Raw genomic sequence first — 14,138 nt, 5'->3', positions numbered from 1 at the left:
ACTTAATGCTTTTGCTAAGGAATAGTCTAAATTTATTTGATTAAATAGATTTTCCTTAATTAATAAATTATGGCATTTCCCAAGGTAGTAATGAATTTACATATCACATAATCATAAATCATAGAGCTGGAAGGGACCTCGGAGGTCTTCTAGTTCAAATTCATACCCAATTCGTTTTGACATTCCCTAGTAAATTGTCCATTTTCTCTTACTTTTAAGGGCTATGCAAGATGCAGTTAGTCTGCTGTGAAGTTAATGAAAAAACCTAAGATTAATCATAGATTGTTTCATTCATAGGTAGTAGCCCTTAGATTTAAAGGGTGTCTTCTGTTAATAATTCTGGAACTGTGGTCTTAATAAAGTCAAATATTTTTGAATAACAAGAGTATAAAATATATTTGCTGGGGATGTTTGGAGATATTTCCCAATTGTCAATCTTTCCCAACCTGTCAGAAGATTAGAATGGTGAAGGGAGTATTTTCATAGGCTCTGTAGGCTTCCTAATAAACATTCCTAGGTTTCCTTTTTATCTTTGTAAATTTTGTCCTTTGCTATCACTGCCCCAAATCCAGTTCCACTTGAATCTATATGTTCATTCGAAAACAGTTGTGACTATTTTAAAGGTCTGCAGCTGTCTTGTTTGTTGTACTGCAGTCAAGATACACCCTAGAGAAAATGCCAATTTTATGTTCTTGGTTACTGCAGAGTATCCCAACCTTGACAATTTGAACATTTGTGGGCTTCAACTTCCAGAGTTTCCCAGCCATTATGCTGGCTGGAGAATTCCTGGAATTGAAGGCCACACATCTTCAAGTTGCTAAGGTTAAGAAATGCTGGGTTACAGGGTAACGCGTCAAGTTCCCCTCTGATTAACAGGTAGAAAATCCTGTGTAACCCTTCCCTCCATTGATATGTCTGATAGAGACCCTCGGGGCCTACTCTGATTTGAACTTTGTATTGGAATGGCTATTATTAATATTAGACTTAGTAGATTTCTTTCAATATCTTCTCTACATTCCTTCCATAATCAGGGCCTATACTGAATCAGAGTGAAAGGTGAAATCAGTAAAGGCTGTGTAAAGTTTTCTTTTGTATCTATTGAGCTGAACGTTTTGAACTGAGTCAGAGTAACAGAGTGATCCATCATACCGGTGTCCTTTTTAAAATTTTGACTGTGACAGATGTAAAAAGTTTGTGACTTCTGGTCATCCAGTTTTCCACATATCGGGCAAAAAGCTTGGAGATTGATTGGGCGGTTGGGAGACTTCTCACCAACTGTTCTTTTTAAAATTGGTTATATAATACCTTGATCCCAGTTGTTAAGCAAACTACAGAAACAGTTTACAAGTCCCGGCGGTGCTTTTCCGAAAGGCAGCTGGCCTTTCTTGGTGGTTTTTTCTTTCTTTGAAAACGTTTCATTTCTTATCCAGTTCAACTGAAGAAGCTTCTTGGATGAGAAGTGAAACACTTCCAAAGAAAGAAACCAAGAAAGTCCAGTTGCCTTTTGGAAAAGTACCATTTGGACAACCGTGACCTGGATGATTGAGAATCTCCATAGATAGTAGTTTACAAACTGTTTCAAGCAACAGCTTTATATCTTCATTGGCATGAGGTCTTCATTGTATTAGGTCTTCAAATATAACATATGCTACAACGTGCATTTATATTATCTACAAAAAAATAGAAAGAGGGAGAGATTCAGACAGTTTTAGTTGTAATAGGCTATTTGGGGGAAAGGAAATGCTTACTAATTAGAGGACATGCTATCTTTGCTGAACATGTAGATTAACATGAATGTAGGATAAGGCTGTTTTGCTTGAATGTTTGACCCTGTGTGCTCGTTTTTCCTTGGGTTTTCCCCCCCACATAATGTGATACTGACTAGAGCACTTCATCTGTTGTTCTATCACCGTGGCTGTTAAATTGGGATGGGGGGGGAGAGACTTGGACACATACTGGACATAATGGAACAATTTGTAATTGCATGTTTGTTTGGGTCTCCTGTTGCCAAGACGCCTGTAAAAGAACAGAATCCTGGGGTTTTTTTGGGGGGGAGGGATAATAACTATTTGAAACTGGGGAAGGGGTTAATTGGGTCAAGCAGTTTAAAGAATTACAGATTTACCAGGATCTGTCTTTTCCACAAATTCCATTCATGGTTAACTGCAAGTAAATATTTCAAAGCCAGCATCATCTTGTCTTTTTTTTTTTAATTTTGATTCTTCTACCGTATCTGTGAGTCCAGCTGGATTTTCCAGCTCTGACCAGTTGGCCAATTATGCCACTTCTGCTAATATTTACAACAGAAAATGGGCAATTAATTGTTAGTAAACCTTTTAAGTTCAAACTGTAATGGAACAAGTAAATATTTTCATTTGAGAAAAGGGAAATTTTCAAGTGTTTCTGAGCAGCGTTACGATATTTCTGGCATAGATTTTAAAATTAATTTTAAACGGTATTTAGCTATGTAAATAATAGCTGCCTCTAGTTTTTAGTCCTAAGTGCCTCACTAACTTCACACTTTTAAATCCTCAGTGCCTTTTTTCCCCCTAATAATCAGTTTCCATATTAATTTTAAATCATCCTGATGATGAGGCAACTTTTTGCCATTAGTTTTTCCTTAATGACATTGATTCTTCTGTTTTGTTTTGGTTTGTTCTCTTTAGAGCTTCTTGTGGCCACTTTATGCAAGATGAAAATTTTTTCCAACTCTTTTTAATAAGTGGTGTTGTGATATTTAATCACCACTTTCCTCTAGCTTTGATGGTATACCGTAGGCCATTTTATAATGGAAGGGGAAAAAACTAGGCATGAATAGAGAGGAAAATAGGTAGCGGCACGGTGGCCTAGAGGTGAAAATGCTCGCCTTACATTCAGGAGGATGAGAGTTCAATCCTAGGCAGAGGCAGATGTTTCTCTATCAGGGCATAAAGAGAAAATATCTTCTGCAAACTCCACATAGATGTTAGGAAGGGCATCTGGCCAGTAAATGCTCAGCTCCATTCAGTCATTCCGACCCCACCCTGAAGCAAGGGATTAAAAGGGTCATAAAAAAAAAAGAGAGAGAAGCAATGGATGGAAACTCAAGGAGAAACTTCCTGACAGTTAGAACAATTAACCAGTGGAACAACCTGCCTCCAGAAGCTGTGAATGCTCCGACACTGGAAGTTTTTAAGAAATGACTGTACAGCTATTTGTCTGAAATGGTATAAGGTTTCCAGCCTGAGAAGTGGGTTGGACTAGTTGACTTCCAACTATTATTATTATTGTGGTGGTGGTGGTTATTAAATAAATAAGAATAGAGATTTGTTCTTAAATCTTAAATCTAATAGCAAACAAATGTTGAAAAATCATTTTTGCCATGTGAATAAGAACAGATTTGCTCTTCTCTTTCATTCAGTCTTTCTCGGTATTTTTTTAACAGAGGGGGATCCTTGAAAACCCTAATTTTCAGACCTCAGGGAACTCTTTCATAAAACGTTATTGTATGTACAGCTTTTTCCCTTTCTTATTGCAAAAGGTATGAAAACTTCGCAAAAACTTTTATCACAACCCACATTTTACAACCACAGCAAAGTGGCAGGCCAGCAACTTGAGTTGAGTGCACAAAAAAACCTCATTGCTGTGAATGTTAGCATCGCCATGAATGTCATGACGTTAAAAAAATGTTTATGTTTTAATGATGATGTCTCGGAGCATCCAGTGGAAAAAAGCTGGTTTCATTATTCATTCATCCAATGTATGATAGAATGAGTATAATGAAATGATTAAAAATATATTTTGCAACATTTGGAACATAAATCCATCATTCTCGTCTTCTTGCTTCTGATCCCATAGCAATACAGGTAGCCCTCAACTTAGTACCACAATTAAGCCCAAAATTTCTGCTGCTAAACAAGATGGTTATTGTGTGAGTTTTGACCCATTTTATGACCTTTCTTGCCATGTTGTTAAGTGAATCACTGAGGTTAAGTTAGTAACTCGGTTGTTAAGTGAATCATGTGTCCCTATTGATTTTTCTTGTAAGAAGGTCACAATAGGGGATCACATGACCCTGGGACACATGGCAACATCATAAATAGGAGTCAGTTGCTAAGCTTCTGAATTTTGATCACTTGACCACAGGGATACTACAACGGTCATAAGTGGAAAGCTGGTCATAGGTCACACTGCTATTATAACTTCAGATGGTCACTAAATTGATTGTTGTAAGTCAAGGAATACCTGTATTCAATCTTTGAATATTTAAACCACTTGCTACATTTATAACTGTTCAGCTACTTCGCACGCCTTTCCCAATAACAATGCAGCCATAGTTGATTTGCTTGCAACCATCTTGTGAAACATTCTCAGCAGAGAGATATACTTTGACCCTAATGTAGCCCTACCAAAAATGTTAAGTCAAAGCGTATGTTTCAGAACTGGTGTTCCTAAAATAGGCATTTATTATTTAAAAGAAAAAGAAATGTAACTGTTTTGCAGGGGTCCCCAACCTGTGGGCCACAGCTCACTTCCAGGCTGTGGCTTGTTGACCACCGGGCCACGTGAGTGGCTGGCTGTTGCGTGCAGGTGTGTGGGTGCACTCGCCTCCCTCTCACAGGTAGCATTGCTGTGAGTTGCACACGCGCTAGTGTCGCCATGAGTTGCTCTGAGTGTCGTGCATGCTAACCTCACCGTGAGCGTTGCACTTGCGGCCCTGTTCGCATGCGCACGTAAAGGCACCTCCCCCTCTTTCCCTCCAGGCCCCCAAACCAGAAAAGTTGGGAACCTCTGCATTAGGGTCACAAATTGTATCCTGAACTTTTCCACACCATGTATGTCAAATTGCAGCCATTGTACGTAAAAATAAAATATCCAAGACTATATTATTTATGCTGCCATATTAACATAGATAAGAAAATGGATATTGGATACTTTCTTTTAATTATTTATTTTATATGCCACCCATTGCTCAATAGGGTAACTCTGGGCAGAACCTAAAAAATAAAATAGAACGCCATTAAAATTTTAAAAAAAACTATGCACATTAAAAAATTTAAATTCTGCAAAAAGTTAAGAAAAATTAAGACGGATGGCACAGGGGTAAGATCATCTTGTCCCATCAATTCTGCACCAGCTGTAGCTTTGGGCTACTCTTCAAGGGTAGCCCCACGGAGAGTGCATTGCAGTGATGCAACCGAGACGTGACTAAGGTGTGAGTGAGCATACAGAGGTCTGCAAAATCCAGATAAGGACAAAATTGGTGCATAACATGAAGTTATACAAAGAACCCTTGCCAGGGTTCAGCTGAAGCCTACTGTTCCCCATCCAGGCCCACCTAGCCCACAGGCACCGAGAAAGGGTAGTCACAGTATTGCTTGTACGAGCGTATTCTCGAGCAAATCTGGTTTACAGTGCAGGAAGTAGAAATCGTTGGCAAGCAGCTGTGAAGAATCAAACTTCAGTCTCTTTTCTATCAGAATTTCTGTCCGTTGACTTCCCTTGAAGTCAGCCAGGCTTCGCAAATAGATTCCCGAGCGCTGGTTGTTAATTAGTGGTAGAGAGAGAGAGAAGTGATTGGTAGACTGGAACCTAGTTCTCAGATCTTCTGGCCTTCGGTTGTCAAATAGACAAATGAACCCTCACTACTGTCATAATTCTCAAGACTTTTTAAAGAATTAAGCTTCCGAGCGCTTACCTGAAATACACAGAAGATGCATGCAAGCTAAAGCAGAACTGCATCTCTGCTTCTAAAGCATCTGTAACTATACTAGCAAAAAAAAAAAAGATCCGGTGAGGGTTTGCTAACTTCTCTCCTGCTTGGTTTCCCTGTTTCTCCCCCCCACCCCCCACAGCTTACTAAGACAGGTCCAGGTGTCAACTGCTTGGAGTCCATGTGTTGCTTCTCCGATGGGGACCCAGCCTGCACATCTTTTAGAAGAATGCTGGAGCGAATAATGGGACGATGCAGCCCCAGCCGAGTCAACAGGTGTGGAATTTCTCTGAAATGCCTTTGCTGCAGACAGTTCTCCTATAAACTGGAACACGATGAACCGACAACTATAGATGTCTAGTCCAGTCCAAGACAGGAAACCGTCTTCCTAGGTTCAGTTTGGGATCTTAGAGAAGGTCCAAGTTGTGCTCTTAATGTGGGGGAATGAGAGATCGTTGCGTTACTGGTTGTTGTTGAAAAACTGGTTGAATTTTTTTTTATTATTATTATTATTATTATTATGCTGTCTTTTCTCTCATCCTGCAACTGCTATTGTGCCTTTAGTGGCTCTGGCGTGATAAGCTGTCTCAGGTGACCATTTTTCCCTGTTCTTTTTGAGCACCGGCCCAAAGTGTGCAAGGCGGCTTCTTCTTGCTCTTGAGCTCCCTTGTGTGCATCGTTTTTGCCTTTCTACTTAACGTGCGCATTTCAGTGTAGTTCCTCCCCTTCCCTTGCATGTCCTTTTTCTTAAAATCAGACCACTGTCCTCTTTTCCTTTCCCATGGTTTAGCTGCTTTGCCTTTTGAAATCAGAAGGCTTGTCCTGTGTTTGATCAGCGTGTGTCTAGACGTGCAGCCAAGATTCCTTTTACCTCTGCAAGGTTTGCGTCTTCTCCCCAGAAATTTTCACTTCAGGAAAAAAAAAAAGGAAAATTATGCAGCTTTCCTCTAATTCTTATCGTCGGCCGTGCGAAAAAAAATCAATTATTTTTAACAATACGAAACAAAGCTCACATTTGAGTAAAAAATAATAATCTAAAGCCACCCCAAATTATGATTAAAAGTAGACCTTTTTTTAAACTAGCACAACGCCCTTCAGAAATGAATGCTAAACCTATTTATATGTTCGCTAATTTATACAGGACTGTTTTTTTAAAAAAATTTGAAAAGATCCTCGGCAGGAAGATCAACGAGAACCATGTCTTAATTTACAGAAGGTTCTACCCATTGCATCTTAAAAAGAACAGGTGAAAACTCTGCAAAGATGTTGTAGAAAGAGAAGGTCAGGAGCTTTTGCCCAGTGTTTCTGTGTGCTTGTCTAAGTGTCAGGCTAAGATTGTTTTCTACTTTCCTTGATATTAGCCATCTTTCTCAAGCATCAAATGAGAGCACTTTGGTCAGCCTTGGTCACAATTAAACAGCAGTTTGAGTTGAGATCAAGCAAGCTATTAGGCTAAGATTCCCAGTTTGGAGGAGACAGACTTGGACAAGGAGAGGGCATGCAGTCCTCTTTGGATTGCAAGAAAAGTAGAATACTGCTTTCAAAAGATCAGTAGGAACATCTGGAGATCTTGCAAATGGCCCACACAAGTTAGTAGTACAGCTATCAGGTCTCTATGACAAAAAAAGGCCCGACAACCATTGGATGGCATAGAGAAATAGTTTTCTATGTTTGTTTGCTGCTATCTATTGGTCAGCTGGATGTTTGCAGTCCTAATCTAAGGATGCAGTAGCTTTTTACTAGTAGCTGGTTACTTTAAAAAAAATGTTGGAAGACTTAACTATGGTCACTTCTAAATTGTAATTTTCAGTGCTCAGCTCTTCTGAATGTTACCTTCTCTTATTGTTTGTTTTTTTTAATAATAATAATAATATCCTCAAGTCTGTTAATCCCTCTGCAGCTCCATTTTAAGTTTTTTACTCAAGTGATTATTTTTCCTTCATAAAATGGGAACTGTTACAAGCCGGATTAAAAAATAAAATAGTAACCTGTCTCTCTTTGTAAAGAAAGAAGGCAAGATGTATAAAATAAAATACTTCCTAGACATTTTTAAAACGGGAGCAGTATCTGATTGATCTCACATTAGCTTTTTCTCTCCCCGCTAATGATTTCTGATAAGGTATCTTTGCACCTCTTGGATATTCTCTACCTCTAGAATGCCTGCCTGCCACTACCTATGATTGGAATTTGTATGGAATGAGATCTTGTCGGTATCAAGGTTACTTGGCAAGAGGGTATACAGTGTGTCTCTATAATTCACCATGCAGAGATACTTCGAACTCAGTCCTCTGCATGTTTCAGGATTACTTCGACCCGGAGGTGTATACGTTGCACCTCAGACACGGAGCCTTGATCAAACCATCATGGTTGCTATCTTGACTTTTTAACCACCCCCTGTGGATAGTCCCTCTTCAGCCCTATGGTCAAGGAGAGCAACCTTGATTGCACCAGAATTTTCATACCAAGCTCTTTCATGTCCACCCTTTAAAATGATTGTTATCCACATCTTTCTTACATGAGCGAGAGTTATGTTTGTAGTCACTGTTGGGTTGTATGTATGCAACACGTGGAGCCCATTCAGGCAAAAACATAGCAGATTCATCTTCATTATATGCTAAGCTTAGTTGGTGTGACCTTAGCTAGTCTTTTTCTCTGGTTTAGCATGGTGTGCAGACTATGACCAGTGATGGAATGAGAGATTGCACAAATCCACAAAAGTGGTTTAATAATCAATGTCTGAATGCAGCCTTGGATCAGAAACTGAAATTATTTTGGAGAAGTTTGCCCCTATCTCATTAGCCCCATTTTAGTCATACGACAATGTGATGCTACATTGGAAATGAAGCGTTATATTCAGAAGTCTGTGCTATCTTGTACATTGAAAGTTTAATATAAAAATGTCACTAAGAGAGAAGGTCATAAGTCCTAGCTATGGTTCTTGCAAAAGGTAGGTATTGCCAGCTTCAAAATCAACTTTGAATAAATACATCTTGTGATTTTTTAAAAATGTTTTTCTCTGTTTTATCATCTTGACACACACAAGGATATGATTTGACTCTCATGTTTGATAGAAGATGAAGTACTCACTCATCTAATCTGCAGGCTGATATGTGGAAGACAGATTGCCAAGAGTACATTGAAATTCTGCCAATTAGAACAAACTTCTAAATTGTCTTTAATTTATATTTCGCAATACAAGATTTAAAATTGTACTATCTTCCAGGCACTTTGACACTGGGGTCTAGACTGGAGTATTTCATAATGCAACAATTGATCTTACTTGTATACAACTTGACTCGTTAAAATCAAGGATTTAACAGTAATGAGAACCTGGGATACTACAGTCATTTCCCAGAATTATTTGGACCGTATTTAGTTCCCTAAGCAAAATACTAAGAAATGCATATTTTCAAGGTGCAAAATTTTCACACACTGTGTAACCATTCCTTATGAGCAGGCAGAGATGCAAAGTGGTCTTAACCTTATATTTTGATTTGAAAACATATTAGTCACTTTCCTTGCAATCGTAGCTGACCTGGATATGTTAAAAATATTTCCACAGTGGTTTACAAGGAATGATCCATAATACTTTACAGAAGTGACCCAAATAAAATGTATTCTGCATCTCTTCTTTATTTGTTCCATCGTAATATAATTAGTATAAATGGAACAGATGGAAATCATCTGTGTGGCATTAGACAGCCCTTCACTTCTGTTTTTGTGGAGATGATCGGTCTCATCTGAAGCCCATTAAGGTACGTCTCAGGTGGAGAGTCCAGGACTCCTATCCAATTGGCAGGTGTACAGTACCCCAATGTGTCTACAAATCTAAACTGATTTCTGTGGTCTTTACCATATTAAGGAAAGTTGTGTTACCAACCAAATCGTCTTTGTACTTAATATTCTGTCAAATATGAGGATCAGAGTATGAAATCAAACCTGTTGAATAATTTGGACGAGTGATCTCATATTTCATCTAATTGTCTGCTTAAATGCTTGGAGTATAAAGGAAAGCAATACAGGACTTAACGTTCTCTTTAACAAAACGAACATCTATTAAATCACCTAATAGAACCTTAGTTCCATTTCTTGTTTTCATTGTGCACAGTTTTCTCCCAATCATCAAAATCTGTCCTTCGTTTTCTCTTCCATCCAACTGTCCCCGCATTGATTGCTCCAAATTCAGTGTTGGGTTATTAAACATACCCATTTGCAGTGTTTTGCTCAGCTGATTTTGGGTGGCTGGGATAAGTGTTCACATGATCTCTCATTTGGGGGTTGGACACCAGTTACAGGATTCCTCCTGTTCCTTCATAGCTCTGCTTATGTGCACAATCAGCATTCTGGATGCATAAACCTCCTAGAATACAGTGGTTTGGCCCTGTCTCAGTGGGTTAGGACGCTGAGCTTGTTGATCAGATGGTCGGCAGTTTGGTGGGTCGAATCCCGAGTGCTGCATAGCAGAGTGAGCGCCTGTTACTCGTCCCAGCTTCTGCCAACCTAGCAGTTCGAAAGCACGTAAAAATGCAAGTAGAAAAATAGGGACCACTCCGGTGGGAAGGTAACAGTGTTCCGTGCGCCTTTGGCTTCCAGTCATGCCGGCCACATGACCACGGAGACGTCCTCGGACAAGCACTGGCTCTTCGGCTTTGGAACAGAGATGAGCACTGGCCCCTAGAGTCGGAAACGACTAGCACGCATGTGCGGTGGAACCTTTACCTTTACCTCTATGAGAGGGGAAAGCTTTAGAGCAGAGGTGGGGGAGACTGTGGATCTTGCTGGCTGGGGAATTCTGGGAATCGAAGTCCACAAGTCATAAAGGGGCCATGGTCCCTCACCTCTGCTTTAGAGCATGCCGGTGTTTACATAAGACCTTCACGCATATGGAACTCTGTATTAGAGTTAACGGTATGAAAGCAAGTCGTAACGCTGATCTAATAAGATGGGTCTTCCCAAGAACGCATACAACCCTAACCCTTTCTGATCACGGTTCTAGGAGTTTCCTGCATCTTTGTGCCTAATTTGCCACCAGCTTTCGATCATATCTTAGTCATTTTGGATATATGTTTCTGAAAAGGCACGGGAGCAAAACTCAGGTTTCCCATCAGCAACATTTCTTTCTTGTTATTACTTTAGATCATGGAGCTCTACGGAACCTTTCTGTACCAGCGACCGAAGCTTCTTGACGTTATCCACAATGGAATCCATTACTTGAGACTTTTCTCAATGCCTTGTGGAAATCCATGACAACTTGGTTGTAACCAATCTACCAGCCCCTTATGGCATCCTTTTTAAATGTCATGGCCAGGTTCATATATTAGGAGCGGGGGGGAAAGGATTTAAGCCTGGTATTTGCAACAAATACTGTTGAAAAATTGTACATTCCGGTGGAAACGTTAGCATTGTTTTGATGGATGCTTTTAATTTTCCATGGTCACAATAATAATAATAATAATCTAGAAACCCTTTAGAAAAACGATTGCTTTGGTTCCCAAATATCCACAGCTAATTATTAAAACTGGGGAATGGGATTCTTCTCCACAAGCTGAAAAGATCGTCCTTCATAAATGGTCTTAGCTAATTCTGAAAGATTTTTGAACATCGGGGGGGGGGGGAATGCATATTCTGGAGAGGGAGCGTGAGGTCTGTCCCAAGCCCAAAAGCATGGAAGAATAAACCTTTGGTCCCGGTGACCGACTCAGATTGGATCCTGCAACATCATCCTGGGACACACATATTTACTTTCATTTGCAGGGGGGGGAAACTTTTAAGGAAGCTGTTAAATAAATTCGCTTTATTTCTGGACATTCTTGATTCAAATCTGGGGGAAGGGATACTTTTTGAGGCATTATTTTTCTTCTTCCCTCCCCTGCCCCCCCCCCATCTGTTTATTTAGTGACATTATATACTCTTGTTGAGAGCACTTAATTCTCCCTGATTTTTGCAGGGGCGGCAAAAATACACAGCGGCAGTTGTACATACTTTATATCCAATGAAGCTGCATGCTGTTCAGGACAATAAACGAGATGATAACCTTAGGGTAAAGAAATTGTGTCTGTGAATTCTTGGTCTCTATCAAACAGGTCGGTGGGCCACAAAAGGGAGCATTGAAAGCAGTAGCTCCCACATCCCCTGCCCACATTTTTCCGATAAGCTATTTTGGGGAGAGGGGGATTGAGATGAAAAAGTTGGGCATTTGCTTCTGCTACTCCAGTCCCACCTCTGCAGCTGCAGAAAACCCATCATAAATTATCTTTTTTTTTCTTTCTGCCGGCAGCGAATTTTGCAATTTGAGAATGTCTCTGGGTCCCTCCAGATCAATTACAGCAGGGGTCTTCCAACTTGGCCCTTTTATGACTTGTGGACTTCAACTCCCAGAATTCCTCAGCCAGTGTGCTTGGCTGAGGAATTCTGGTAGTTGAAGTTCACAAGTCATAAAAGGGCCAAGTTTGAAGACCCCTGAATTACAGGGTCATCTTCCCCATTCCAAGATTTGGGCTGGGTCCGATTCCCAAATTAAGCAATTATCAGAAACCCCACTTGTTTAAACTCTCTGAACTGGCCATATACCTGCATAGCTTTTAGGAATATCAGTTCCTTTTATTTTGTTGATTATTTTCCCCCCCTCCCCTCCCCCGTTGCGAGCCAAGAGATTGATTCAGTGTGGCAGGGCTTTTCAAACCAGAGAACTTTCAGATGTGTGGACTTCCAGAATTTTGGGAGTTGAAGTCCACTCATCTTAAAGTTCCCTAGGTTAGTAGCCTTCTGACAGTGCCATTCATTTCAAGGAAGTGGACAAAGCAGAGCTTTTTAGGGAAACGCCCCTCGCAATCATCCCGCGCTTATTTCAACGTGTTTAATGTGTTCCCCTTATTCCAAATATCATTTACTTGTTTTATTTCTATCCTGCCTTCCTACCCCAAGTTCTTATTTAAAGGAGCACCATTTCATCATTGTCACGGATCACTCATATCCATCCTTTCCATTCCTGGTTTGTCTTTCCCTTCTCCCTCCCCCCCCCCAAAAAATAATAATTTTGAGAAAAATAAAAAAAAATGACCGAAACTCCAAGCATTTATTTAAATCCACGTCATCGTGCAATTAATATTTCCACTTTGGTTTTGTATGACGTTAGAATTTTAATTCTTTTTCTCCACAGATGTACAATTCTTACTGGAACTGACTTCCATGTTTTTGTGTGTTTTTTTTTAAATTCCCGTTTCTTTCTCGTCCCTCCTCAGTGTGTGTAAGGGTGCAGAAGAAGCATGCATTTAAACATATTCAGGAAGAGTTTAAGACTCCATCTGTCCAAGCCTGGTATCATGTTTCTAACTAAGGGGCAAAAGTAACAACCAAGTGAAGACCTGTTTCCTTCTCCTGTTGTTTGATCTATGACCAGCAAGTCGGGTCAAATGGAAGGAAAGCAAATGTGTTTTACATCGGATCACGATTAAGTTTCGTCATTTCTCTGAATGTTTGCGTGTTATGGTAACTCACATTTACTTCTAGGTTGAGGATTAGGCCAAAATACGTTGAAGAACAAGGAAAAGCAAATGTAGAAAGTCATGTCAAATTGAGTTACAACGGATTAAGCAATAGTATGAGTTGAGATAAGCCAAGCAAGGAAGCCGGCTGATTTTTCATTATATTTTGGGGGATGATGGGATCAGTTCTATTAAGTCTTTTGAGGGTCTGCAGAACACGAAAAGAAAGGCATTTTTCCCCCCTCAGGACTAATAATTCCATGGACATGATCGTGTCATTTTCTTGGCAGCTATACAGAAATGGATTGTCGCATTTTGTGGAATAGTTTTCAACTTCCCAGATGAGGCCACTGCTCTGATAACAAACCTGCTTAGTGTTTTGGCTCCACGGCTTTCCACTAAGTTGCAGAGTCCCCTGTTCCAAATAAAGATGCCACTGATGGTGTGTTCAATCTCGGTCGTGAACAGAGTGGAACAACTGACCCATAGTGCCACGGTAGGGTAAAGGATTCAGGGCAGAAGGAGCTCAAATGACATTCCTTGAAGGACTCTGAAAGGGCCTTGGATCTGTGTTGGCTTCAGGAATTTCTACGTCAGTTGCAGGATGAGTTGTTAAGTGGTTTGGAAAGCCATCTTTATGCTCACTGAAAATGAAGCAAGTCCCATTTGTCTTCTCGCCACAGGATGGTCTAGGTCGGGTAGGCAACCTTGGCTCTTTTATGACTCATGGACTTCAACTCTCAGAATTCCTGAGCCGGCATGGCTGGCTCAAATCCTGAGAGTTGAAGTCCACAAGTCATAAAAGAGCCAAGGTTGCCTACCCCTGGTCTAGGTTTAATTCCCCCAGTGAGGCTTGGCATCATATGACACATGAGTTGACAATAGAGTTGACCGACCATCCCTCAGAATATGTCTGTTTAAAAGAAATAACCTAGGATTGACATCTGTCCTCACATTCAGCC

The 14,138-nt window shown here is 40.2% G+C and overlaps 1 protein-coding gene across 2 annotated transcripts in view; it reads left to right on the top strand.

Annotated features, from left to right (window-relative positions):
- ATP11B (ATPase phospholipid transporting 11B (putative)) overlaps positions 1-12,086 on the top strand; it is a 99,790-nt gene extending 87,704 nt beyond the window's left edge. The window contains exons 29-30 of one of the 2 annotated variants that reach the window (XM_081329005.1): positions 5,835-5,968; positions 10,829-12,086. In XM_081329005.1, the coding sequence (XP_081185131.1) occupies positions 5,835-5,968; positions 10,829-10,907 (213 nt within the window). In that variant the 3' untranslated portion in view covers positions 10,908-12,086. Of the gene's footprint in view, positions 1-5,834; positions 7,548-10,828 lie in introns of those variants that run through there. The other variant, XM_081329004.1, reaches the window with a different exon arrangement.
- Positions 12,087-14,138: the final 2,052 nt, after the last annotated feature.

The sequence above is a fragment of the Vipera berus genome (assembly GCF_964194415.1).
Source record: "Vipera berus genome assembly, chromosome: 5".
Lineage (NCBI taxonomy): Eukaryota > Metazoa > Chordata > Lepidosauria > Squamata > Viperidae > Vipera > Vipera berus.
Note: the sequence above shows the minus strand (reverse complement) of the source record. Positions and strands in the feature narration are given on the sequence as shown.